This window comes from Gadus morhua, chromosome 22 (genome assembly GCF_902167405.1).
Source record: "Gadus morhua chromosome 22, gadMor3.0, whole genome shotgun sequence".
NCBI lineage: Eukaryota > Metazoa > Chordata > Actinopteri > Gadiformes > Gadidae > Gadus > Gadus morhua.
In genome coordinates this window covers 17,885,763-17,905,449 of record NC_044069.1, presented here as the reverse complement: position 1 = coordinate 17,905,449, position 19,687 = coordinate 17,885,763, and the positions used below count along the sequence as shown (strand labels likewise).

Here is a 19,687-nt window from a genome sequence, read left to right as displayed (position 1 = left end):
CTGGTCCTCAACCAGTTTCTCCCAGACGACGCTGCTCACCCCCCCCCCCCCCCCCCCAGCACTGGCTGCCGATGGCTGCTCAGATCCAATTCCCATCACTGGTTCCGGCCTACCGTGCCATGATTGGCTCAGGCCCATCCCACATCCAGGACCTGGTCAGACCATACTCTCCAGCCCGTCCACGACGCTCAACGACTGCCTACTGGCTCGCTTATCCCTTTCTACATGGGGACCCCACCAGCCGCCCAGCTAGATCTCCATTGTTTGCAGTCCTGGCTCCACAATGGTGGATGGAGCTCCCCACTGACCCCAGGACAGTGAAACCCTACTGGTCCTGGCTCCACAATGGTGGATGGAGCTCCCCACTGACCCCAGGACAGTGAAACCCTACTGGTCCTGGCTCCACAATGGTGGATGGAGCTCCCCACTGACCCCAGGACAGTGAAACCCTACTGGTCCTGGCTCCACAATGGTGGATGGAGCTCCCCACTGACCCCAGGACAGTGAAACCCTACTGGTCCTGGCTCCACAATGGTGGATGGAGCTCCCCACCTCTCCTACCCTACCCCATCTTCCATGCAGGCTGAAGACTCATCTGTTCAGACTGCATCTTGGCCCATGATTTCTATTTATTATAATTCAAAAAGGAAATACAGAAATGGCTAATCAAAAACATAGTTTTAAAAACAATTCTCTATTCCTTGTTTCGAAACCACACAATCTTCTCATTTTTTTAAATATGATCACATATTCATCATTTTATATCCTACATCCCATTCCTATATAGCATAGCCTCGGTGTACAGGCATCATGCATATTTCTATGCAAGGGGGGAGGACTGAATGTCCACATTTTTCAGATTTTTATCATGTTTTATTTTTACAGTCGCGCGGCATTTGGTTTGGGAGGTAGAGTGGGTCGACTGGTAACCGGAAGTTGCTAGTTCACTCCTCCTTGACGAGTGTCGAGGTGTCCCTGAGCAACACAGCATCCATCTAACTGCTCCTGATGAGCTGGCTGTGTCTTGCAGGGTGGACTGCTGTCTGTGTATTAATGGGTTAATGCTAGGCGATATTGGAAAGTGCTTTAGGTGGCTTGCTACAGGAAGCAGCAGGGAGGAGTACACCCCTCCATTTACATCAACAGTGGAGAGAGTCAACATTGTCAGCAGGACCTGTCCTGGTCCCGTCTCTAGTCAGCAGCGTCTGGGGGACCTGGCCTGGTCCCGTCTCTAGTCAGCAGCGTCAGGAGGACCTGTCCTGGTCCCGTCTCTAGTCAGCAGCGTCTGGGGGACCTGGCCTGGTCCCGTCTCTAGTCAGCAGCGTCAGGAGGACCTGTCCTGGTCCCGTCTCTAGTCAGCAGCGTCAGGAGGACCTGTCCTGGTCCCGTCTCTAGTCAGCAGCGTCAGGAGGACCTGTCCTGGTCCCGTCTCTAGTCAGCAGCGTCAGGAGGACCTGGCCGGGTCCCGTCTCTAGTCAGCAGCGTCAGGAGGACCTGTCCTGGTCCCGTCTCTAGTCAGCAGCGTCAGGAGGACCTGGCCTGGTCCCATCACACTGGCATCATCGTCAGGGCAGTGCGACAACGACTCTTCTTCCTCTGAAGGCTGAGGAGGTTGGGCATGGACTCCAGGATACTCAGCCACCTCTATGGATGTTATACTCTCTACTTAGTACCTGCACTTTCGAGGAGAGCTGAGAACACTGGGATCTCACTGCCAGCAAGGACTGCTTGCTGCATGTTTGTTGTGCATTTGACAAATTAAAGAACGTGAACTTGAACTTAAAAGCAGTCAACCTAAAATAATTTTCTTACATTATAAGTTGTTCCTGGAGAACATGAGATGCAGGCCCATCCCCTAAGTTGACACACTTTGTCAACAGTTATTTTGGTTATTATGGATAAACAGCAAGATCAGTGATCCCTTCTCCTCTTCTTATAGTCGAACAGCAATCACCCTAACCTTAAATTTACATCCATAACAATACAATTATCTTTTTTATTTTTTATCATTAGGTCTACCTAATGATAGTCAAATCATCCTAACCTAAATGATTCACCATTCATCATTAAATTAAAATCCATAGATAAAGGTATATATTCTAATTCCAATAAGTGTAATGGAATTTGTGTTGAGTGGTAGAAACTTGTAGGCGAAGACTTACAAAGTTTGTCCACAAATTATTTTCTTACAGCACAAAAAGCGCTCAGGCATTTGAACTGGACGCCACAATGTATTCTGGGTCCTCACACTGCTTAGTGGCGGCGCACAGGGGAGCCTGCCAGGGAAAGACTGTTTCATTTCCTCTCGTTAGCATATGAAATCAATGCTTTTCAGGCGAGACGCTTTGTGACAACTTATAAAACGAACTTATTTTCACATCTTTAAGACTAAAACATTTTCCAGTGGAGATAAGCCGTAGCTAGTTAGCTTTGTTTGCCTCCCACTAATTGGGATTAGCTCACGATAGCTAGCTAGCTAGCCATCAAGCTAACAACAACAATAACAACCTCCACCGGCAGGCTAACAGCAATAATAAGGCATCACCACCGCACGCTTCAGATTCAGGACTAACGGACAGACGGACTCTTGTAAAGGGGGACTGTGTTTAGCACGGATAGATCCGCTACGGAGCTTTAACGAGTGGGTCAGGAGCTTGATCGGTGAAGCCATTCTTTACCACCGTACCACGTCCATCGGACCTGTGATCATCGATCAGGGACCATGGCAGAGTCTAGCGCCTCCATCGAGGTCACGGTCAAGACGCTGGACTCTCAGAGCAGGAGCTACAAAGTCAAGGGCGAGGTAATACAATTTTACATTGTGACATTTGTGTTTCGGAAGTAGAGATGCAACTGTGCACTGAGGTCCGCGTCGTTGTGTGTGGAGGTGTTGTGTGTATTTATTGACCCCCACCCGTCTGTGCCATCAGTTGACAGTGAGAGAGTTTAAGGAACGCATTGCCACATCTGTCGAGATCCCGGTCGATAAACAGAGGCTGATCTACCAAGGAAGGGTGTTGCAAGATGAGAGAACCTTGATTGATTATAGTAAGTAAGATTTACACGCTAATTATATACCTGCTTATCTTAGTGCTACTTTGAATACTAAGTATTAAAGAGTAATATAATCCTAAAATCAAGCTTAAGAGCAAGGGCAGTCTCTTGTTTTCTGATGGTAATTTTCTGAGTAATGTTTTTTGTGTTTGGTCGTCCTCGAACAAATATCTGATACATACCATAGTGGCTTGTAAGAGAAAAATTACAGAGTTAAAGGACAACGGCTAGAGGCTGTTTTTCCCACCCATCTCAAATTGCCCCTCAGACGTGGATGGGAAAGTGATTCATCTGGTGGAGCGGGCGCCGCCGCAGCCGGGCTCCTCCGGCTCCGGGGGTGCGGGGTCGTCTACAGGGGGTGATACAGGGCCCAGCACCAGCCACTCCTCCACCACAACGCAGGGAATACCTCATGACCGCAACGGGAACAGCTACGTAATGCTGGGGACCTTCAATCTCCCCGTCAACATCATGGATCCTCAACAGATCCAGGTGAGGATGAAAGCTGCCCTTCTATTCCAGCCTGCCCTCCTTGAAAGTACCAGCGTGGGTTGGAATGATCTCCCCATGCTTACATTATCATGGAATTGATGATTGTTTATTCGATTATTAAAGAGCCAGGGAACCCAATGTTTCAGCTGAAATTCACTACACTATGAGATAAAACAAAATGTGGAGGGGGAATGTTATCCCCATGGCTACGGCCCACAGTATATTTATGATACTTTTTTAGTGACGTCGTGGTGTATGAGCGACAGCGTTATAGTGAACAACATTGTATATGAAATGCGTCACACACCGCAGCGATATAATATAGGTGTCCAGGAATCCTAACCCTCACTCTGACGCGTACATTAAATAAACCGCTGCTCAGACGGAGCTTCACCAACCCCACTCACCGGAGTGTTGTATAAGTGTTAGAAAGGCTCTGCTTTCTCTCTGACACCTCAATCAACTGCTCCCAGAAAGAGTCCACGCATCCACAACCCCTTGGTCCGGACGTTTGAGTTCCTCGGAAAAGGCCCTCAGACGTCATGAAAAGAACATCACCTGTGTTCAGCAGAGTGGAGCGATTACAAAGTGTTTTGGGAATAATGGCGAAAACAAAGGACTAGATCTTTTTTTTTTTCTAAATTGGGGGCTAATTTCAGTAACAGTGATAAAATGGCATAGATTTTATGTTGACAATCAATAAGACAAATGGCAACGTTAAAAACAAATAAAAACAGTTTTAGGTTCACTGGCTCTTGCGGAATGCTGTGCAAACTTGTTGGCTTAGCTCAGGAGGTAGACTGGGTTGATTTGTAACCGGAAGGTTGCTGGTTCGATCCCTGAACCCTCCTAGTTTGGTCGTCGAGGTCTCCCTGAGCGAGACATCTAACCCTTACTGCTCCCGACAAGATATCTGTCTACATGCGTGGTTGACTCCGCTGTCAGTGTGTGAATGTGGGTATGAACCATTGTAAGTCACTTTGAACAAAGGCGTCTGCTGAATGCCCTACATGTATATGTAAACTTAAAGTCAAACATCATATTCGTCAACGTGATCCCAACTATGTAAAATGGGAATAGCGGCATATTTTCTGTTTAAGAATAGTGTTTAATGGAGGATTTGTTGCTGCCCAGATGTCCGTCCAGCAGATGATGGCTGGCGTCGGCGAGGCCGGGAGGGCGTCCCGGGTCAGCACCAACACCGGGGTGACTGACGACTGTTCCTAAACATCAGGCCCTCAGTGATTACCGGATCACCGCCTGCAGTGTCTGTTCTTCTCGGTCCACATTGGATCAAACCCTTGAACAACCTGTTTCCCTGCAGAGCCACGGGTCGGTAGACGTCCACATCAACATGGACCAGTCGGTCCAGAGCGAGCCCAGGATGCGGCTCCAGCTGGCGGAGAACATGCTGAGGGACGCCCAGGCTCTGATCGGCAGGCTGGAGGTAGGGCTGCAGCGCCGCACCAAGCCCTCCCACAACCACCGTCTTCTGGCTCAAAGATTTGTACATACAAGGAAGATTGCTTGGTGGGCTTGGTTCATAAAAGACTTAAAGCAGCACGATAGAAGCGTAATATTAACAAAGTATTAGCAATATAATATATGAACACTATTTAAACACTATATTAATAAGAGCTATAAATGAAGAGGCATCGAGAGGAATGCATGCTTTGAAAGGTCTATGAGGCATGTACACCATAATTAGAATAAATATAGAGATTACCGTGTTTCAAGGCGCCTTCAATAGTGAAATCTGTTGACAAAATGACTGAGTCACGGTGAGGAGTGCATTTGGCAACATTGCAAGTAAAGTGTGAAGACTTACGCATTCCTGGCCACATTCCAGACCCATGGGATAATTTGTGAGCCCATTTTGCAATATAAAAAATGACTTAAATCATTCTATGACTTGCTATTCATCGTAACAATTGAGCTGATTAAAACAACATTTGGACACAAATCATTTAGATTTACATTTAGGGCATTTAGCAGACGCTTTTATCCAAGGAGAACCCCAATAAGTATATTTGTCAGAAGAAAGAGAAACAACAACATATAACCTTTGGTACAGTAAGGAGGGTCATATTAACAAGTGCCAAGCACTTAGAATGTCTAGGTAATCCCATTCCCTGTATACAACAGAAATAGCTGGGATAAGTTGCTATACAATGCTAAGTGCTATTTTAAAGAGCCAGGATGTTCATCATACAGGAAGTGGGAACATTAAGTGCCAGGACTTACAAACATACAATAAGTGCGTTATTGGTGGGTTATTTATGAGTAAGGGAGGAGAAGGGGCGGTAGGGGGGCAGGAGGGAGGCTGTGTAGAGTCCAGGGGCCTCATTTAAAAACACTCCCTAATCCTATTGGGTGTACTATTGCGTACGTCCAGTCCTCAGAATCTGCGTACCCACAACCAATTAAAACCTTCTCGTTATAAATACCAACGTACGTTCAATCTTGCGTGCGTGAACGAGCGTGCACAAGCGCCATGCTCGTCCCAAGAACGTCCCATAGTCCAATAGTCCTTAAAAGGGCAATGCTAATCAAAAAAATCTATTGATAAACTAATGAATAGTCTTATCCTAGTATATAAGGAGCCTTTAGTGACCTATCATGACACGGGAAAATAGATACGCCTACGCCCAAGAAAAACAAGATTTGCACATTGTGAAATAGAAGTGATTCTTAGGCAAGGCAACTTTATTTATATAGCACTTTTCATACACAAGGCAGACTCAAAGTGCTTCACATATAAACATGGTTATACAATAAAATAATAGATAAGTAAAAGAAAACATATGCAAAGAAATGAGTAAAATAGAAAGTTAAAAAGGCTTTTTAGTAAGTAAAATTGAAAGTGCAATGTATTTAAGAAAGTGAGAAAATTAAATTGAAAGTTATTTAAGATCAGATCAACAGACTCTCTGGAACCCAAGTCGGGACTACAACCCGACCTAAAGGACAATATTCTAGGACTCTAACCCAGCTTCTAGGACTCTAGCCCAGCAACCTTTCTCTCTTGTATCAGATCATGTATTTTTCTGGTAAAAATAGAAAATAAAGGGAAAGTTAAAAAGGCATTTTAGTAAAATAAAGGTACACGTATCAACATTGACAAACTAGCAAAGATGAACAAATCACTTGGATGACATGCTATTACAATATTCTAGGACTCTAACCCTAACCAAAGGCCTTACCGAAGTAGAGAACAGAATAAGCATTATTTATAGGCCTTCTGCCAAAAGGATAATTCATTACTATAGCCTGTAGGCTAATTGAATGTAGGCCTACATATATATATATATATATATATATATATATATATATATATATATATATATATGTGTATCAGGCAAATTAATGAAACTTAAGTGATACAGTTGGATTTTTTCCGTAAATCATAACATTGTTTCCGCAACATTTTCGTGACCTTTAAAAACGAGGCCCCAGGTGATCTCTGCACAAAGAGGAAGTAAGTCTTGGGACTCTTGCAGAAGCTGTTGAGGGATTCTGCGTCCCTGAGATCGGCAGGGATCTCGTTCCCCCACTGCGGTGCCAAAACAGAGAGGAGTTGTGACTTTGCGGTTCGGCCTTTGCGTGCTCTTCTCGATGATGGTTTCATTTGTAACATTATACATCGGATATCATTTCCACCTTAGGTAATTTTCCTTGCGTACAGCCAATGGTAAATACAGTATGACGTTTGGCTCAGCTCGATGTGAGACAGTTGTGTGTTGGTTCTGTGAGTCCTCTCATCCTTCCACATGTTTGTGTAGGGTCAGCCCGGTGACCCGGCCCCTGCACCCGAGACAGATCCGTCCCAGCCCTCCCCCGGGGCCGGGGCGACCCCCTCCCAGCCCATGGACACCACCACTCTGCCTGCCCCGGCTCCACCCTCATCCTCCTCCACCTCCTCCACCCAAACAGAGGCTCCAGCCCCGCCGGGCTCCAAGTAAGCCAGATATAACTCCTCCCTCAGTTTGAACCTCGTTACAGAAGGCCCACAGGCCACGACCATGGAAGGGATCAAATCTTACGCGCTTTGGGTATTATCAGTACTAGTCACACATGGCCTTTGGTTTGTGTTCCCCCTTTTTCTTACTTGTACTTAATACACATGCTGACATGAGCAAGGAAGGCCCGAGTGAGAGCACGGTCTCCTTCCACCTTTAGGCATCACGAGGAGGACCAATCGGATGACGTTCTGTTAGAACAGAAAACAAACCAGTAGTCCTCCTCAGCGTGTGTCCTAGGGAGCGTGCTAGAGTATTTGGGGAGGGACAGTGGGAGAGCAGACCTCAAACGGGATGTCTTCTCTCCCCGTGCCTCCAGCCACCCGAGCCCAGCAGAGTTTGTGGAGGTGCTGTCGGAGGTGAGGCGGGTGGAGGAGCGGCTGCGGCCGTTCATCGAGAGGACCCACTCCATCCTGGGGACGGCCACGCTGGCCGACTACAACAACAACGTGAGGACGCCTTTGTGTTTTCAGCCTGTCGGTCTCAGGACCGGCCCCTGTCGGTCTCAGGACCGGCCCCTGTCTGTCTCGGGACCGCCCCCTGTCTCAGGGCCGACCCCTGCTCCCCCTCGGGTGGTGTGGACTCCTCTAGGTAGGTAGCCGGACCCCAAGGGAGCTAGGAACAGGATGCCCCACCAAAGCTTCATACAGCTCACTTGTAGGCTAACTCATTACTTATCGTACTTTGTCCGCTCCAGATTGGCTGATGGCTAACGTAGTCCATGTGTTTCACATGACCAATACAATACATATTCCTTTGATCAACCTCCATCTCAGTTTATTGGAAATATGCCCCCGGTGGACGAGTGGGCGTGCACAGAGGAGGAAGGCTCCGGGAGACGGGGCAATCACCTGTTGGTTAGAAACTAAAGGTCTCATCTTAGATCCGGACTTTTCTTCCAGATGCGCGAGAGGGAGGAGGACCAGCGGACGCTCAATGGGGTCGGAGACACCCTGCGTCTCCTTGGCAACAGCTTGATTGCCCTCGGCGATCTGCGCTGCAACCTCACCACCAACCCCCCCCGGCATCTCTATGTGGTTCGGCCCATGGCCCATTACGCCTCTCCTGTGCTCCTGCAGGCGGGCCTGCCTCACATGCCCATCCCAGTAGGTTCTCGTGTGTGATTGTATTGCGGGGGTGGGGGTGGGGGGGCTATAGCAGAAATATAATATCCCAATTTCTCCCAGGAAGGATCATGATCCATCAGCTTTTCACGTTTCTATTTCATGTGTAGGAGTTAGTTACCTGTTAAACCATTCCAATTCCTTTATTATTATCCCTTGCCCACGATTAACGGGTAAATAAAAATAATTATTGATATGGTATGTGTTGGATCTTATAAGAGCTACTAACTCATTAAAGGGTTAAAAAAGAGGGAGAAGGTAAAGGCTTTATCAAAGATTCCCTGTAAACCGCAGGTTTCGAGCTGTATTCAGGGGGGTAGGGTTAGGGGAACCCCGGACCTTTGAGAGGGTCCCTCCACTTTCAATCGAGATTCGATTTTAAGAATTTTTATTTTATGATTTTGATGTTTTATCATAGAGTGAGATGGACAGGAAGGTATGGGAGAGAGAGAGGGGGGGAAGGACATACAGCAAAGGACCACGCGCAGGGATCGAACCCGGCCCGCTGCGATCAGCACTAGGCCTTATCTCTCTCCCCGCGGAGCCTTAAGGGACCCTCTTCAAGCCAGCGTGACTCATGCCCTCTCCTAGATCAACCTGGGGACCACCGTGACCATGACGTCTAACGGACGCCCCGCAGCAGAAGGGCAGGCGCAGCCCCCGCACACCGCCGGCCAATCAGAGCAGCAGGGCCCCGGCCAGGCCCCGCCCCCCCAGCCAAACGCCACCACCAACCAGATGCCGGGGGGGGGGCCGGGGCAAGGGGGTCCCCGGGTGATCCGAATCACCCACCAGACCCTGGAGCCTGTGGTCATGATGCAGATGAACATCGACGGTAGGTCGCCCTCTGTTCCCCGCTCACTGCTCCCCCGCTCACTGGGGGGGTTCTACAGAGCTCTCTGCTCACCGCTCACTCTTGTGTTCTCCAGGGGACTCTGCCGGCGGGGCGGGACAGGCCAACGGGGCCGCTGGTCAGCCCGGTAAGCCCCCTCCATCGGAGATGCACCTCTTTAAGTTCTGTTTACCACCGAGCGCACGATGCTGGGAATCCAACTCAGCGCTAATAATGCGATTGAAAGTAAACCGATCCTGGTGTGTGTGTGTGTGTGTGTGTGTGTGTGTGTGTGTGTGTGTGTGTGTGTGTGTGTGTGTGTGTGTGTGTGTGTGTGTGTGTGTGTGTTCAGGGGCCACACCCATCCACATCCCGGGGCTGCCCCCAGAGTTCATGCAGGCCATCGTGCAGCAGATCTCCCACCAGGCGGCCGCCATGGCGGCGGCGGCGGCCGCGGGGGGCCACCCCGCTCACATGCACCCGGGGGCCACGCCCGGGGCCCCGCCGCCCGCCACCGCCGCTGGCCCCGCCGCCGCGCCCGGCCCCGAGGGGACCGCCGCGCCCCAGCTGCCCACACAAGCCCGGGTGGTGATCACCCGGCCCGCCTTCTCCCCGCAGGGCCCCCAGCCCCTGGGGACCCGCGGGGCCACCATCAACCTGAGGCCGGCGGCCCCCGGGGCGGCAGGGCCTCAGCCAGGGGCCCAGCAGACCCTGGGCCCCTCCCCTCTCAGCCAGATGATCAGCGGCCTGGTGGGACAGTTCCTGCTCCCGGGGCAGACAAGTGAGTGGGGCAGCGTCCCGTCCTCCTGTTTAAACGGCCTCCAGCCGAGGGCGCCTCCCAGCACGGGTCCCCTCGGCAGAGCGCCTCACCGTGGAATAACCGCTATTCACGTCTGCCCCTGACCGCCCCGATAGGCGACCCAACGTCCCCCTTCTCCTCTTCCCACTCCCACTCCTACTCCTTCTCCACCTCTTTATCAGATCCCTCCTTCGCCTCCACCCCGGCTCCTCCTCCTCCTCCTCCTCCGCCTCCCTCTGCCAACCTGTCGGGCCACACCACCTCCACCACCTCCTCCTCCTCCAGCAGCAGCAGCAGCAGCAGCTCCTCCACCTCCTCCACCCGGCCCCCAGCTGAAGGACTCCCCGAGGGCCATCTGGCCCAGCTGCTGGGCTCCCTGCTGGGGGGCCCGGCGGGGGTCGCGGGGGGGGCCCCGGCCATCACCGTCACCCTGCCCGGCATGCCCGGCAGCTTCTTCCAGGGCATGTCGGACTTCATGCATGTGAGTTACCACCCCCCCCGGCTGTTTCACCAGGCAGCAGGCGTGACTTCATTTCACCCCAATCTGTGGCAAGGTCATCATCTAGTTTATAACCATTACTTAATCAGTTGTACTGGAACCTCTCCCAGTATTACTGATATAGGTGTTCCCCTGGACGGATGGTCAACTCAATAGTGTATGTAAGGCGTTATATTTGGTTATGATTTGATACCATCAAATCGTGGCTACCCTGTTTTTTTTTTACTCTGTTTTTATTAACTTATAAAACTATTTTTCCTCTTCGACAGGACTCCCTCGGAAAATAGGTTTTTAATATCAATGGGACTTCCCTGGTTAAATAAAGGTTAAATAAAATAAAAAATTAAGCATTTTCTGCAACAAAACGAGGATGCAGAATAACAACACAGATGCAACTGTCGGCACAACAGCAGTCTTTTGTCCTCACAAATGTAACATGGGTCACAGAGGTCGATTACAACAAGTTTATCTATATGACGTAGTTTATAGCTACCGTAAAGCCAACAGGATCATAAGATACCAGGACACACTTCACAAACCACACCCTGACTTTAGCCAATACATATTACATTTTGTCCGTCTTGTAATATAAAAAATCATGTGTCATTCTGAGCCGAAAAATTAACCTTTCCATGTCCTGAATCTCTTGACTCATTGAATAAGTCCTGAATCATTTCTAGCCAGTTATCTACCACAATTTTCTATTTCTGAAGAGAACCAAAGTCCCGGCCCAAACTAAAGTCTGATCAATGTGGACCGGGTCCTTCCCCCAGCCCTCCTCAGCGTCCGGCGCCCCCCCGGCCCCCCCGGCCCCGGGCGCCCCCCCGGCCCCGGCCCCTGGCGGCGTGGGGGACACCCTGAGCCCCGAGCTGTTCACCGGGATCGTCCAGGGCGTGCTGTCCACCATGATGGGCTCCCTGGGGGCCCAGCAGGGCACGGGCGAGAGCATCGCCCACTTCATCCAGAGGCTGTCCCAGACCAGCAACCTGTTCACGCCCGGCTCCGGGGACGCCGTCGGTGAGTGGGGCCGGCCACGGGGGGGGGGGGGGGGTGTGTGCTACATGATGAGGTCATGAAGTGGTGACGCCCCGGTGAAGCAATGCTGTGTCACAGGTGGCATATGGCATTGATGAATCATTTTTGGGTGTATTATATTATTTTTTTATTTTATTAGGGGTCCTATGAAAAAAGTATGAACCCTATTGTCTCTGTAAGTATTATTATTTCTTTACAGACAAATTCGGCCATATCTCAAAAACAACATGGGCAAAAGTATATCAATTGTATAAATAAATGTGCGACTCGTTAAACTCGTAAAATGAGTTAGGTTTGACAAGGATGGACCAGAATTAGCTATAGGTGGCGCTATAATAAGCACTTTAAGTGAAAAATACTCAACTGGCTGCCATTTCCACTAGGAAAGTGCAATATGCATGAAACTTGTTATACCTGCCCCATTCGTCATGAAGAACAACTTTCAATGTGCAACCCATATGGTCAGATCATTAAGACTTAATACAATGGCTACAACTTGACAAATCACCCACACTCCAACAGATCTGGTGCCGGAGCAGATAAAAGCTGCCAACTCGGCACACATGTACCAGGTGACTGTGGGACTATTCATAACAATAAGGCTAAAGACGGCAGAGATATACATTTTAAAGTGAAACATATGCATATCTCCGATGTTTAAACAGCGCTAACATTGTGTAAGAGCACGTTGGCTCGGCTGTAATATATGGCTACAAAGAGTAGATTCTATATATATATATGTACCCATGCCAAATCTGAAGTATGTATATCTGAAATTACAATTTGGATGCATTATTTTCAAGTTGCCTTTCTGAACCGCGGACTCCCTACAACGCAGGCCGGGCCCGGTACACACGTCATTTCTCAAACGTCCATTTTGACAGTGGGCTCTGACACAGTATGCTTTAGAAACATGGTTGGGGATTGTTCTGATATGTTAACTTCGGGTAAACCAGTGTTCATTTATTATAGATTACCAAGCTCACCATACCTCCACGTAGGAACGACTTCTATTCCTCAACCGATGCTCTAATCTGCCCTTAGCAGTCTACGTGTCCCTGTAGTGTAGTGGGACTGCGTCAGCCGCTCACTGCCCCCCCCCCCCCTCCGTCTAACCCCCCCGTCTAACCCCCCTCTGCGGCCCCTGGTCCTCAGGCTTCTTCGGGGACCTGCTGTCCCTGGTGTGCCAGAGCTTCTCCATGGTGGACATGGTGCTGCTGCTGCACGGCAACGCCCAGCCGCTGAGCCGCATCCAGCCCCAGCTCCACGCCTTCTTCACCCAGCACTGCCTCCAGGGCCGCCCGCCCACCGACGCCAACATCACCGTGAGGGGCCGGGGGGGGGGGGGGGGGGGGGGGGGGGGGGGGTGGGGAGGAGGGGCCGCCGGGGGGATGAGTGACGGACATGTCCACAGCGTGGGAGGAGCCTTAACATGATGGTGGTGTGGTCTTCTGTTGCAGACGGCGGCGGAGGAGCTGATCAACGGCCTGGATGAATACATCGTGGAGAGCTTTGTAAGGCTGAACCCTCACACTCGTACACCAGTGTACCCATCACCACTACAAACCAACCATAGGCTGGTCTGTACCGGTGATGAGTCACAGATGCTTAGTCCCTTAAGTCCTACTAGTTCACTTGCCAATATTGACTCTCTGAACAATCGCGCACTTCAGCCATTGTACATCAGAATGCATCATGGGGGTTTTTGTTGGAGATACCCCATTTTGTGTTGACTTGAGGGATCATCAAAATCACAAACTGCACGCACATGCAGGTTGTGATTGTGACGATCTCTCAAGTCACCACAAAAGGGCGCATCGCCGGAGCAATTCAATTAACAATCAACAATTTAAACCCTGTGTCACTGATGTCGTTGTCGTGGTTGTTGTTGTGCGCCAGGCTACCGTAGCGGTGCGCGACGGAGTGGACATCATCCAGACCAACATGTCCTTCCTCAGACAGCAGTTCACGCGCATGGCCATGCACATCCTGCGCCGCAACGGTAAGGATCCGGCCGCCTGAAGGCTAGCGGAGGGCTCTCCTTTGGTACGACTGGTAGCAGCAGCAGTCAGTAGGCGGGCTACTGTCACTGTGAGCGGGCCATTACTGTAAGGTAGTGAGTTAATGCATTCATTCAGTTCAAAATGGGGCGATGTTTGTCCTGACGACAACGAGCCAAGTGTTGGTTGTTGGTCCGCCCTATGAAGAGAATATAAATAGTCACGCTGGCAGAAAGTAAGAACATTCTGGTGTGCCCGGTTCTTCCCCATTAGCAGAGCACAAGATGTTTTGCAGTCTATTTGTGTTACCTACTCCTGTAGGTGTAGGAGGTTATGTTAATACACGCTTCTTAACGCGACCCACTTCAGATGGATCCACTCATAAGCCATTAGCTACCATCAACACACGCGATATCCAGTGGTTTTGGTTCAGAGAAAACCTGTGTTGAGTAACGTAATCCAACCCTTTCAACTAACCATGAATGGAATTGCTGATTTTGTTTAGCAATGGGGCAACAGGTTTCTTGACTGTTTAATAGTGAATGAAGCAGTAGTATCCAGAATAGACTGAGGTTGGTATTCTGATAGTGTGTGTGTGTGTGTGTGTGTGTGTCCGTCCTCAGACCAAACCTTCGGGCCCCGCCTGCTGCTGCTGTGCACCCAGGGCCTGTTTGAGTGCCTGGCCCTCAACCTGTACTGCCTGAACGGGGAGCAGAGAGCGCTGACCGGCGTCATCAACCACCGCATTGTGAGTGCTCCCCCGGCCCCCCCCACGCGCACACAAGGCCACCCAAAGATCAGAGATTCAGTCGCTTTCATTTTGAAACGTTGTTAAGAAAGCCGAACATGGCGCCACCACCGGATCGCCCTGTGTATGTTTCTCTGTGTTCTTTGAGAAGCAATGAGGATTTAGATTGCCCCCCCCCCTTTCCATGTGGGTACAGAGAACCATGTCGGCCGAGGTCAACCCCAGCCTGGTCAACTGGCTGACCAGCATGATGTCCATGAGGCTGCAGGTCATCCTGGAGCACAACCCTGTGACGGAGCAGCACATCCAGCACTACGTCGTCCGCCCCCGGCAGGTAAGACCCAGGGACAGCTGCGCCCGCTACCGGCGCCGTGGCCCCACGTGGGCCCATGGCCACTGGTACAGGGGCCGTGTAGTGTGTGCTGAGAGCGTGGTGCCCGCTGGGCCGGGCCGGCGCGGTCACATCGCTCAACCCTCCCTGTTCAGACTGATATCAGATCTGGTGAAGGCTCGTCTTTCAACGATCGTGATGTCGTGGGTTGGACCTGATTGTTACAGGGTTCCCGCGGATCCTTAAAAAGTCTTAAATTCATAAATCTAAAAATAAGGCCTTAAATAGCATTAAAAAGTCTTAAATCCATCTTTCAAAAGTCTCAAAAATGTTTACACATGGTAAGTAGGATTTTATGATTGTAATTAGTCTCAAATCTAATAAAGAATAGTTAACATTTTTTATATAGCAGTATTGTTGCGCAATCACGAGAGCAGAACCAACAAAACCTTTGTTTTGCGGCCGTGACTCAGATGCACGTCGTTCAGGTGCGCAAGAGGTCATTTTTGTTTCTGCCAAAAAGCCTACTGATAGTGGAAATATGTTCAACTACATTTTTCCACTAGTGTTTATTGTGTCGTTGGTCTTAAATTTCCTTTCAAGTGGCATTAATAAAGTCTTAAAAAGTCTTAAATGTAACTTTCATTAAGCTGTAGGAACCATGTGTTAGACCGTTGATGGAAGAAATCTTTCCTGTAGAACTACGAAGAGGTCTCCCTGATCTGTCTTTAGATCCGTGTTCCTCAGAGATGACGTGTGTGTGTGTGTGTGTGTGTGTGTGTGTGTGTGTGTGTGTGTGTGTGTGTGTGTGTGTGTGTGTGTGTGTGTGTGTGTGTGTGTGTGTGTGTGTGTGTGTGTGTGTGTGTGTGTGTGGGTGTGTGTGGTATTCTTTCTCAACAAACCTGAGTACACATAGTGCATACAGTTTCCATCGTCCACTTTCTTGTCTTTGCTCTTCGTCGTCAGAATGACTCGACCAGCTCCGCCCCGATGTGTGAGGCAGCAGCCGCCCCCCCGCAGAACCTCAGCGGTGTGGAGGTAGGGCTCTCTTGGTGGACCTCTCCCAATGAACACGGAGGTGTAGGGCTAAGGGTTTTGGGCGGGACAGGGCATCAGAATAACATTGAGATACAAATGTAATGGCTTTTGTTTCCAAATGATTCAGTGGAACCTAAGACACGGTGAGATACGTTGATTGCCGTTCTCTGACCTGTCCCGTGTCTCCCCCCCATCTCTCTGACCTGTCCCGTGTCTCCCCCCCTTCTCTCTGACCCGTCCTGTGTCTCCCCCCTGTCCCGTGTCTCCCCCTGTGTCTCCCCCCTGTCCCGTGTCTCCCCCTGTCTCTCCCCCCTGTCCCGTGTCTCCCCCTGTCTCTCCCCCCTGTCCCCTCAGCAGATGGAGGAGGGCCTCTCTCCGCCCTCCTCCACCCCGGGGGAGGAGGCCATGGCCGTGGTGGCGGAGGGCAGCCGGGACGCCCCGGCGCCGCCCCCCGGGGAGCGGGCGCCGTCCCGCAGGGTGCTGGTGATGGGCGGGGACATCCCGGTGCCGGTCCTGGCAGGACGGGACCGGCCCGGACCGGACGTGGAGCCCTGGGCCGCTGGCGTGCCCCCGGTAAGGACGGCCCCTCCCATCCAGCCAGAGTCCAGATGGGATCTGGTAGGGGAGGGTGTAGAGAGTTGATGGTGTATTTCTGATCATCTTTAGTGAGTTGATGGTATAGTTCTAGCATTAGTGCCTTAAACATTTGTGAACACTGCATAGTCAAGACTAGCAGGAGTCGTGGAAAACGTATTGTTATTTAATCGTACTAATATGGACTTCAAACCAGGCGGTCCTCAAAGGTTTGTCCAAACAGATCCCTATCAATAAGACAGGGTGCATGACATTATCGAATGTGACTAGACCTTACGTCCACGCAGAGTCGTCTGCTTCTCCCTGACAGCCCCTTGTCCCGGTGGAGGGTCTGTCACTGAGCCATGGGGGTCTGTTTCAGGAGTGGGTGCCCATCATCAGGCACGACATGCTGTCTCAGAGGAAGATCAAAGCGCAGCCGCCACTGTCCGACGCCTACCTCCACGGGATGCCCGCCAAGAGGAGGAAGGTGAGCCCCCAGCCCGCCGCACGTCGGTTCAACACCGACGCCCGTCTCAGAGAGAGAACCAGTACAGTACCATGGAGTTCCCCAGACAGAGGACGCCACCACGACTAGGGGTTGCCGCGGTGTGGACAATTTTCACACCGAGTAATACACTCGTGTCAACACCGGTATTACCAAGTATAAACGGTATAAACTTGAAACTAGGTCAACCGCCATCTTCTCCGTCAACTCTCCTCTCACACTCGGTGACAGCGTCTTATAACGTTCTATATATAATTGTATAATATAATTGTATTTATAATATCACGGCCAAAAGCTCTGTGCCCCTCCGGATGGCCGTAGCGCGGGGAGCTCTCGTAGGGATTGGGCTTTGCGGGGTTTGTTTACCGGCGTTGCTATCGTTACTGGTCTTGTAAGGAAGCGTGCCAATTCTCGGCGCACCAATTCTCTTCCGCACAGAGCAGAACTGTGGCCTATTCTACACATTTAAATTTTCTTAATTATAATTATATTATTCATTTTTACAGAATTTTTTTAATACTGAAAAAAAAAAAAAAAAAAAATCCCAACTGTGTTGCCGGTGTGCAACACAGAGTAATCTGTGTTGGCCGTAACACCGGTAATACCGTATACCGCGGCAACCCTAACCACGACTACGCAGAGTCTATACCAACTGCTTAGAAACACGCTGAAATCCAACATCCGTCACTGCGAGGACAAGCACTGGCTAGAGCGTGGTACACGCTGGGCCGAGCCGGCGTGGTCACATCGCTCAACCCTCCCTGTTCAAACTGATATCAGATCTGATGAAGGCTCGTCTTTCAACGATCGTGATGTCGTGGGTTGAACCTGATTGTTCAACCGTCGATGGAAAAAAATCTTGTCTTTCTGGTAGAACTACGAAGAGGTCTCCCTGATCTGTCTTTATATCCGTGTTCCTCAGAGATGACAGCTGCTGGTATAAGATTGTGCGTGCCTGCATGTGTGTGTGTGTGTGTGTGTGTGTCAATCTTGACTCATACTCATCTCGGTCTTAGTCTCATACTTAACACGCTATCGAGTTATAAGTCTCAATTTATTTGTGTTTGCATCAAGACTATTTACAATTACAACAAATGTAAGGCATTGATATTCAGTCTTCAGGCAACACAAAAAAACCATAGGAGAGCAACTGTCCATCCATACGCCCACCCCCATGACGGGGAACGTCTGCAGGGCCTTTCATGCAGCGCGTGCAGCCTCACGCCCTGCAGAGTGCCCCCACAGTAAGGGTGTGTTTTGGGTTCTGCCCCGGTCAGACCTCCCAGGGGGAGGGGCCCCACCTGTCCCTGTCCGACGCGGTGAGCCGAGCGGCCCGCTCCGCGGGGGCCCGGCCCGTCACGGCGCCCAACAGCCTGCAGGGGGAGCTGGAGGCGCCGGAGCTGCAGGAGGCGTACACAGAGCAGGTACCGCCACCTGTTGGTTACACGCCACCAGCATGCATGACCTCGCCCGCAGTTAACTCGGGTCTCCTCGTTCCTCAGTCCACTAATGGACCACTCGCCTCTTATCTCATCTCATTCCCTCGCTCACTACCCTAAAGGGGTTTGGCCTCTGGATCCCTCTTCCCCAATCTTTTCATTTTTAACAATCATATTCGCCATTTTACTCGTAAGCTACGACTTAATAGCTAAATACAATTTATACATCTATCCATCACTTGGCCTAGCCAATGCGGCTGTAGACAATGATTTTGGAGGTCCCTACTGGCACCGCAGTGGCCTCTACAGGCCACCGTAGCTGGGAAGGGAGGAGGGTTTAAAGGTGCAGTTCTACACACATGAGATGTTGAAACCTGCTGGAATTGAGGCGACAGCCAGCCGACGTGACCTTCGTATTTCCTTTTCTTCCCACCAGGTGAAATGTGACCTTAAGGAGCGAGTGAGGGAAGACCCCGACTACAGCTCTCAGCGGTTCCCCAACACCAACCAGGCGTTCTCATTGGAGGATTGACGCTGTGGATCCTCCATGGCGTCTTAATCCACCACACACGAAGACTCAGAGCAGAGATCTCGCCAAAGAGGAGCAGTGAACAGTGCGGGACAGTGTATCAGACGCTATTTGTTTAGCTTAATGTTAGCAGTGGGTTGATTCTTTAAACCAGTGTTTTTGAAAAACGTATCATTCCATCCTACGTGGCAAATGTTCATTGTATAATATACGTGTAAGATTTAATTGTAAATTAGCACAAATTGTATATGGTAACTGTGACATGATTGCCATAGTTCTGTTAATGTCCATGTCAAGCAATCTGTGTTGCTCGCCATGTAACATTTATATTGCTTTATCGCTCTTTACTGTATCACGGCGATGCACATCACAATATGCTCTTTGTATTTTTCAGTAAGCTAAAAGATGACCCTCATGTTGGTGTCCACTTTTAATTGAGTAGATCCATGAATCTTTGGAGGGTCAGAACTATTCTAGCATGATGTAACGGTGCCACTGGACGCACCCGTCTTTAATGCTAATGCTCCTTTTATTTTCAACAAGCACAGCAGAATCTTTCACGTTTGATTTTATTTTTTATCAACCATGAATGCATAGTCTGCACTTGTGAATAGTGCTCTTAAAATAAAGTTCCAAATCATTGTTTGATGTTTTAGACCCATGCCTT

General features: G+C 50.1%; 1 protein-coding gene across 3 annotated transcripts; it reads left to right on the top strand.

Annotated features, from left to right (window-relative positions):
• Window positions 1-2,234: 2,234 nt before the first annotated feature.
• bag6l (BCL2 associated athanogene 6, like) lies at window positions 2,235-19,663 on the top strand. Of its 3 annotated transcripts, none has more exons than XM_030347763.1 (23): window positions 2,235-2,803; window positions 2,931-3,048; window positions 3,323-3,546; window positions 4,681-4,752; window positions 4,871-4,993; window positions 7,329-7,504; window positions 7,885-8,014; window positions 8,468-8,671; window positions 9,281-9,524; window positions 9,619-9,669; window positions 9,874-10,302; window positions 10,437-10,801; window positions 11,593-11,836; window positions 13,010-13,179; window positions 13,315-13,368; window positions 13,754-13,856; window positions 14,478-14,602; window positions 14,799-14,936; window positions 15,900-15,971; window positions 16,329-16,544; window positions 16,927-17,034; window positions 18,330-18,476; window positions 18,928-19,663. In XM_030347763.1, the coding sequence occupies exons 1-23, from the start codon at window positions 2,723-2,725 to the stop codon at window positions 19,021-19,023; spliced, it is 3,690 nt and encodes a 1,229-aa protein (XP_030203623.1). In that variant the 5' UTR covers window positions 2,235-2,722; the 3' UTR covers window positions 19,024-19,663. The 3 variants fall into 3 exon arrangements, with proteins under 3 accessions (XP_030203623.1, XP_030203624.1, XP_030203622.1); XM_030347764.1 differs by having other exon boundaries at window positions 10,503-10,801; window positions 16,326-16,544; window positions 18,928-19,662; XM_030347762.1 differs by having other exon boundaries at window positions 16,326-16,544; window positions 18,928-19,662.
• Window positions 19,664-19,687: the final 24 nt, after the last annotated feature.

What these genes read in the sequence shown, in the direction of transcription:
- bag6l (XM_030347762.1), top strand. Translation starts at nt 2,723, where the DNA reads ATGGCAGAGTCTAGCGCCTCCATCGAGGTCACGGTCAAGACGCTGGAC. An exon ending in CTCTGATCGGCAGGCTGGAG is followed by an intron (nt 4,994 to 7,328) that starts GTAGGGCTGCAG and finishes ATGTTTGTGTAG; the next exon opens with GGTCAGCCCGGTGACCCGGC. An exon ending in CGGCTCCGGGGACGCCGTCG is followed by an intron (nt 11,837 to 13,009) that starts GTGAGTGGGGCC and finishes CCTGGTCCTCAG; the next exon opens with GCTTCTTCGGGGACCTGCTG.